We start from the raw sequence: 8569 nt of genomic DNA, 5'->3' as shown, positions 1-8569 counted from the left end.
AATCTAGGAGATGATTCAAATGTGAAAGTTGGGTTAAATTAGGTGTATTGCTCTATTGAAGCATTTGACACTTGGATTGGGGGAAAAACATTAACCCTAGGTTCTTGAGGCAAGCACTAAAGAATCTAAGTTTCCACAATGATTAAACCAAGGGTTGCCCCATTTCCATGGTGTATCAACCCAAATTCTTCAAGAACAAAAGCTTTGTAAGCCCCAATCTACCCCTATTTCCATAGAAGGGAAATTGGATTTGAGATTGGGAAGGCTCAAGTCTTCCATCCAATTCCCGTTGTGATGAAAGACTTTCCAAAGACTAACAACAATCACTGCGCAATAATTATTGAAAGATAGAGTTAAAACTCAACTCAAACTCAAGAACCCTAAATGGGCGTTCATCACCTTTATGCAATAACTACATAGCTAGCATCAATAGAAGCAATAAACACCAAATCTAACCCAAATAAAAGACTACTCACTCATATTTAAGGTAAACATAGCAATATCAAACAAAGAAATCATAAATGCACAAGAAATGTAAAGAAGAGATGATGAAGAAGAGAAAATAAGAGTTTTACTATTAAATGGTGAAGAAGAGTTGTTGTAATCTACTCCAAATCCTTGAAATAAATGCTCCCAAGTGTTTCAAAGTATAGATCTAAGTTAATCTAGGCTAATAAATGCTATGGAAATGAGGAAAAGTTTTTCTAAGCTAGCTAGGGTTCGAACTTGGGCACAAAATGCAGAAAAATAGCTTAAATACTATGCAGAAACCAGAGCACATGGCCTCCCACACGGCCATGTGGTGTCGCTGCTGAGTAGATTTGGCGACGAGGGCAAACGGCCTCGCACACGGCCGTGTGTGAGGCCGTGTGAGGTCATTTTCTAGCTTTTCTTTCCTTCTTCGCGTCTCGCTGCTCGGATCCTCCATGAGTGACATCTTGGCTTCCAAATTTGTTCCATTATGCTCCAAAAAGCCTCTTAATGACTCGTTGTGACTCATTTTATCTAAGAACATCAAATCACACAAACAAGTCATATATTCTACTCAAGTCAAAACACTTTGTTAGCAAAATTGGATAAAAAGAGGGCTAAAAAGAGGTCAAGAATTAGATGTATCACTCACAAATACCCCGGAGAACAAGGGCTTCTAGAACAGATATCACCACTCGAACGGTCCACGACACCACCACTCCACCAGTAAGGCTTCTACCACTCGAAGTCTCGAACAGAACCAACAGCCACCAGAGTACACAACTCAGAGACTCACTGTCTAAGAATCTAAGTGTCTAGTGTTTACTGTCTCACACTCTCGGACTCTCAGTGAGTGAAATTACAGAATTTGAGAAGAGTAGTCTAGAAGAGACTAGAGAGATTGAGAGAATCAGAGAAAGTGAGAAACCCTAGCAAGAGGTCGCGACTGCGCAAATTAGGAGATACTAAAGTCTTCTTCGTTATCAACATACATACATACATATATGCATACATATATATATACACACACACACACACACACACACTATAAGGAGAAACGACGTCGTATCCTACTAAAGATACGTAGCCCTATTTTAATTCAGATATTCAGGCGGGTCGGATGCGAAATTAACCCAACCAATCCGAAACCGTTAAACCGACGTCGTATTAGGCTTCGATTCAGTTTACTTGTTTCGGATTCGGCTCAGTTCGGCGGTGCTTAATTAGACAGCGGTTCGATCGATTTTCTCGGGTGGTTCAGTTATTCAACAGCCCTACCTATTTGTCACTCATTCCTAATCTATTTGTCTCTCATTCCTAAATTATATTGCTAGAAGATCACCTAAAGTGAATCATTGCAAATAGTTTATTATTATTATTATTATTATTATTATTATTATTAATACATATGTATATATATCTTTGTTTAGGCCTGAGTTGTAGTCCTTAATTAATAACTCCTCTTTAATATTTTTTCAAAGAAAAATCCTCTTTAATATAAATATGTGCTTTTATATAATAATAATAATAATAATAATAATAATAATAATAATAATTCAAGTTTTTTCATGTTTCAAGTTATTTCATGTTTATACTATCGATGAAAGTCATCATAGAAACTAATATACAAATCTAGCAACGCACTCATATTACTATAGCTCAAGTCCAGCCTTAAGGTCCGTTTAGAAAGCAGAAAAATGACTTCTGGAAAATGTTTTTTGGTGAATCATTTCCCGGAAAACAGTTTCATTTCCAGTGTTTGTATGTATTATGGAAAACTGTCTTTGTGTGTTTGGCTCATTTTCTAGAAAATGGATAGAATTGTATAATTAAACATTGTAATTGTTTTATTTAAAATATAAAAAATTATAATAGTTATTAAAATAATGGTATTTAATAAAAAAATAGAATTTATAAAAAAAATAAAAATTTAAAAAAAATTAAAAAAATTAAAAAAATGTAGCAAAGGTTTTCGGCGATTTCCCCACCTCCTTGGTCCATGGTCATGGGTGATATGACTTGGTTTTGATAGAAAACATGTAAAACAGCTATTCTGGCGATTTCGTAAAATGACTTATGGAAAAAAATTCTGTAAGTCGTCATTTTTTGGAAAAATGAACTGATTTTCCTTGATCAACGGAAAACATTTTCCATTGACCACATTTTTCGGACGTTGCCAAACACAGAAAACTCGAAAAATATTTTTCCAGAAATCATTTACGGGTTGCCAAACACACCCTAGATGCATTGTGATTACAAGAAAGTGTTGATGAGCTACCATGAAAGCCGCTGAGGTAATGCACATCCATTTTCTTGGTCCTGTTAATATGTTATATATAAATGCAAGGTGTTGTGCACAGCCAATCATTATTGCGTGGACTGTACGATCCAAAAATGTATGCATTATTATGATTCATAAAATTCATTATTCTAACATATAAAATATAGGGGAAAATTGTAATTTTTGTCCCTCTATAATATGCCAATTATCAATGTCACCCCTGAATTATTAGTGGTGTAAATATTGCCCCTTAATTTTCAAAAACGGTACATATATTGCCCCTCCCATGATGTAAATATTGCCCCTCTGTCGGTACGAGATGGGCAATATATGTATCGTTTTTGAAAATTGAGAGGCAACATTTACACCACTAATAATTCAGGGGTGACATTGATAATTGGCATATTATGGAGGGGCACAAATTACAATTTTTTCTAAAATATATTATTCAAATTTATAAGGGAAAATTGTAACTTTTGCCCCTCCATAATATGCCAATTATCAATGTCACGCCTGAATTATTATTGGTGTAAATGTTGACCTTCAATTTTTAAAATCGGTACATATATTGCCCCTCCCGCACCGACAGGAGGGGCAATATTTACACCATGAAGGGACAATATATGTACCGTTTTTGTTAATTGAGGGGCAATATTTGCACCAGTAATAATTCAGGGGTGACATTGATAATTGGCATATTATGGTGGGATATAAATTACAATTTTTCCAATTTATAAATTACATTATCTTACTCCAGAAATTTTATTATTTTTACACATAAAGTATATTATACATTTTTCTAACTCATAAAATACATTATTTTAGCACATAATGTACATTATTCTAACTCATAAAATACATTATCTTATCTCATAAATTTCATTATTCTAACACATATAAAGTACATTATTCTAACACATAAATTACATTATTTTACCCCAGAATGTTTATTATTCTAACATACACGCAGAACAAGGAATTTTTTATTGTTAACATCAAAACGACGTTGTTTTAGACCGTGGTCCACACAGGCATTAATTTTCCGTGCATTAGTAAGTGGGTTCCTTGGTTATTATTTATTTATAAGCCACTATGTGCTAGGATTAAAAAAGAGCACCATAAAGTGGATTCCTTGCTTGGTTATTAGCTATAAGTTGTCAAGTAAAAAAGAGCACCGCAAACTGGATTCCTTGGTATATATAGTTAATTTGAAGACTTTGTGTGTTAGTAAAGTGATGTGAAGTATTTTCATTGGTTCACCTCTATTACAAGCTGTTTCATGAATTGCCTTTTTTACTTGTAAGTTGTAAACCACTTATAAACTTGCACTAATAGAAAGGCTAGGGGGCTGAGAATTATTGAAGAATTTTATCGTTGCTTGCTATCTACTGCACAAACTGAAAGGCAATTACACACAATCACAAATCATTTTTTTATTTGCTTCATTCACATAAGCATGCCTACTACAGAAAGAAGAAGTTTTATTCTCTTAAATTCAATCATTGACAGGAATGGATAGTAAAATATGTCTGAATACAAGTTAAAACAAGAAGAAGAGTAGCTGCAAGTAAAGCAATAACAGTCCAAGGCCTTCTGAAGTAAGTATAGAGGAATTCAGCCCACAAGGTCTTGGCTTTGCTTTCGCAGTGACGTCCAATTTTCCTCTTCACCTCCCGAAAAATGTAGGGATTCTCGAATTCATCCGTGTTTAGCCCTTTGAAGAACTTAACTACATCGCTGTCATCTCCAAGTGCGTTGGTTATGATGTGCTTTTCCCTCAACTCTTTGGCATCCGCAGGAGAAACAATCAACGATTTCATAAAGTTCACACACGAAATCATCTCCAATTTCGTGTCACTGTTGGGGCACAGCTCATACGCTATGATGTTGGTGAAAAGAACTCTACTCTGTGGGGATGCATACCAAATTGGAAGCTCAAGTTTTGTGTAAAACTTGTAGGCCTTAACTTTTACTCCCCTCAATGACTGAACTTTGCCATTGCAACCGAAATGAATGCCCTTCGATTTTAGATCCATGACAGAACCAGAGAAATAATGATCTTCGCGACCAGATTCGTGTGAGGAATCAACTTTTTGGCTAAGGCATTGGTCACAGTCGGAGACTAGATGCATTCGAAAAGCTTCAAGTAGATGAGGTGGTTCAACACCATTATCATCATCATCATCATCAAAGTATTGGCCGAAAAGGCATTCCTGGCAATACCTGGAGAGCAGTTGTTTCCAAGGATAATAGATTTCATCAGCAGAGTTGTCCATACCTGCACTGATGCTAAGAGCTGTGGTTAAATCCCCATATCTGGCATTAAACAAGAGCTCAATAATTCGAAGTGGGATCTGATTTTCAAGCAAAATCATATCATGTTCTATGAAGCGTAAACCAGTGAAACCAATATGAGTATCGGTGATAGAACATCTACTTGCTGCATCACCAAATCTAGTGATAATCATGATATGATTTAAAATAAAGCATGAGTCCAGCAGCATCATCTCAGCAAATTCTGCATCCTCATATTCAGCCGTGGAACCGTCCAGGTAACAGCTTCTGAGATCATCTACGGCCTCCAATACAACGTTGTGATAGAAATTGGTTTCCTTGTCACCACCGGAAACGAACATCTCTAAAGTCTTCTTCTTAAATTCTTGGAAGAGCTGCAACTCTGGCTTGCCATGGTGGTATGGCCCTAGAGATACCACTTTAGGATCGTAGTCCGATGAGTTATTGTCGTTCTTGGAACGCAAGAAATGTGCAACTTTTTGTATTCTCGTCGCTTTCTGTATCTGTTGCCGCCTCTTTTCCGGTCGCAAGATTTGTGGGTTCCTACGTCGAAGTATAGCCATCGAAACATATAAACAGGATTAAGATTATGTTGTTCAGAGAAAGAGAGAGGAACTAAACAAGTCTACGTATTTCCGTGTGTTTTATACTTTAATTTGTTTCTTACTTGTCCTTTCTCCCCAATAAGAAGTGGGGAAGAAAGAGAAGAGCAAGGGTCGGAGATCAAGAGGACGGAGAGTTACTTTTATATGGCATTCACAACTTCTCTCTCGTTATTCTTTCTTTTTTTATTTTTAATTTTTTATTTTGTGGGTTTAAACCCTCCCACATCAGTCATCACCATATAATCTCCTCTTTTATATAAAGGATCATGTGAAAGAGAAATAGGATGAAAATCAAGGGTCCAAATTAGAGATTTTAAAAAAAAAACGCCCTAGTATTATTCTAATTTTGTGTAAGTAATTTAATTTTTTTGCCTTCCAGTGCACATTTTTATGTTATACAGTGCACATTGTTCCTTCTTCCAGTGCACATTGTTATGTCATACAGTGCACATTGGTATGCCATACAGTGCACATTATTTCTTCTACCTGAGCACATTGTTGTGCCATACAGTGCACATTATTCCATCTTCCAGTGCACATTTTTATGCCATACAATGCACATTATTGTGCCTTCCAGAGCCTTTTTTTCTAAATTGTAGATGACAAACTTTTCTAAAAGATCAATTAATCTTGATCACTAATTACTAATTTGAGTTGAATATTGTTTGTTTGTTTATTATTTATGGTCGTTTATGATTTATGTTGAAGATCTTATATTAAATTTAATTTTTTCAATAATTGTTTCAAATCTTTGTGCCTCCACTGCGCATTTTTTGCCTTCTAGTGTACATTTTCACTTCTTCCAGTGTACATTTTTATGCCTTACAGTGCACATTGTTGAAGTTCGTAGTGTTAGAAAAATTCATACATGCGCAACGGAAGCATCAAATCGTTTTTTCTAAGATTATATTCTATGTATTATAATAAGAGGGAGTTAGAATATTTACCCTTGAAGCGTGCTTTGGCAGAATCAACAGCTTGAACCGTCCAATTTCTAGTCTGTCCACCGGCCGGGTACGTGAGAACTCTAAGAGATTTTTAAGTGAAAACTCTTTTCTTGACAAATCTATTTTTCACTTCTATTTCTTAAGAAAGAGGATAAGGCTGATATATATAGCCTGGTTTTGGCCCAAAGGTGCTAGCCTTTAAAAGCCCAAAACTACCCAATATTGAATTAGTTCATTAATAAGTTATTAATGTATTAATTCAATATCGATAACTCTTTATCGATTTCTTTTAAATTTCTCAGCATTACCACGAACCATTAATGTGTGACTTTCTAGCTAGGTTCATAATCAAACTAGCAACGAGTAATATTTAATAACTCATTATTAAATAACTCGTAAGTCATGAGTAACACCTACTAGTATGCCATGACTACCTAGTTGACAATGAAATATATTTATATATATTATAATGAACCTTTCTGTTACAAATATCATGCAACATTCCTTCCACACAACACTTGTTCCGAATCAAGTAAAGGTCATGTTCAAACTTGGTCAAATCCATAAACCTGGTCAATATGTCTACTCAATATTCTTAACCTGAAGTCCAACTTTATTATACTCTGGCCATAGATTCTCGTTGTATGATTATTGAATAGACTGGAACATCCTTGTTACCTCAAGGCGGTTGATTCTCTATTGAACACATACATGTCTCCGTACAATACAGAACTAGGCCAGCAAGTATACTTGTAGTCCCATAAGGAAAAAAAGGCGCATACTGGCAAAAACTAGTCCACCATATGTACGAGACAACTATGTCGTCTCAAGTCAAATGATTATTACATACTTGTAACATACATCATACCGATGACACGTAGGTAAACACCATGCGGTACGTTCTAGTCAGGCAATGTTCAATGACTTGTTATCTAACAATCATCTACATGTCCACTCTCTGTATCTCATACAGAATGGCATGAGACTCACCATAAAAAGGACAATGTGCTTAGTCTTATCGGAATTCTAATGCCCAATTAGAATTCCTATGACTAGGAACATTTTTACAATACTTCATTTATTAATTCTTCGTCACTCATATTCTTAACTATTAAGAATGAAAAATTAAGAAGATTGTATGGAATAATATCAAATATTAACTAAGCCAAAATAAATAAAACAATTATTTATTGTATTTATTTAATAAGAAATTAATGCACAAAACAATAAACGTTGGCTCCTAGGGCATACATGTCTAACACGTAGGTGGCGATTTTTTTTTCTTTTTTTATCTATGACTGAGATTCTATCTCACTTCTCACCTGCAACTTTTATCTCATATAACACGTAATGTTGCACTCTCGTGCGAACTATCGCCCAAGTAGGAATTGAGAACGCTCCACAGCCGTCCACGTGTCCAGATCAACGAATCAAATGCAATTTTTAAAAAATGACGCAGTGGCATTTTCGTAAATAACTGGAACTTTGGTGCACCTAGTTTCACTTGCAAGTGCACCTAGTTTCACTTACAAGTGCACCTATTTTCACTTACAAGTGCACCTATTTTCGCACCTATTTTTCACTTACAAGTGCAAGTAATTTACCTTGTTAATATTCATTCACCTATTTTCACAAATATTTTCACTTACAAATGCAAGTAATTTACCTTGTTAATATTCATGTCCATGGTGCAACCTAGGTGCACCTAGTTATAACATTAGCTGCACTTAGTATTGACGCTCAGTGTACAATTCAGTTGCACTTGTAATATAACTAGCTGCTCACCTAGGTTGCACCATGGACATGAATATTAACAAGGTAAATTACTTGCAAGACCATATTACTTGCAAGTTTGCACAAATTACTTAATATTCAAATTACAAATGCAAGTAATTTACCTTGTTCATATTCATGTCCATGGTGCAACCTAGGTGCACCTAGTTATAACATTAGCTGCAATTAGTATGAGC

The 8569-nt window shown here is 35.2% G+C and overlaps 1 protein-coding gene across 1 annotated transcript; it reads right to left on the bottom strand.

Moving 5' to 3' along the window:
• Positions 1-4251: 4251 nt before the first annotated feature.
• LOC116033205 (UPF0481 protein At3g47200-like) lies at positions 4252-5610 on the bottom strand. Its single transcript, XM_031275963.1, has one exon. The coding sequence runs from the start codon at positions 5608-5610 to the stop codon at positions 4252-4254; it is 1359 nt and encodes a 452-aa protein (XP_031131823.1).
• Between the last annotated feature and the right edge of the window lie 2959 nt (positions 5611-8569).

The sequence above is a fragment of the Ipomoea triloba genome, chromosome 10, assembly GCF_003576645.1.
Source record: "Ipomoea triloba cultivar NCNSP0323 chromosome 10, ASM357664v1".
Classification (NCBI taxonomy): Eukaryota; Viridiplantae; Streptophyta; class Magnoliopsida; order Solanales; family Convolvulaceae; genus Ipomoea; species Ipomoea triloba.
This window is presented reverse-complemented; position numbering and strand designations above follow the sequence as displayed.

What these genes read in the sequence shown, in the direction of transcription:
- LOC116033205 (XM_031275963.1), bottom strand. Translation starts at nt 5,610, where the DNA reads ATGGCTATACTTCGACGTAGGAACCCACAAATCTTGCGACCGGAAAAG.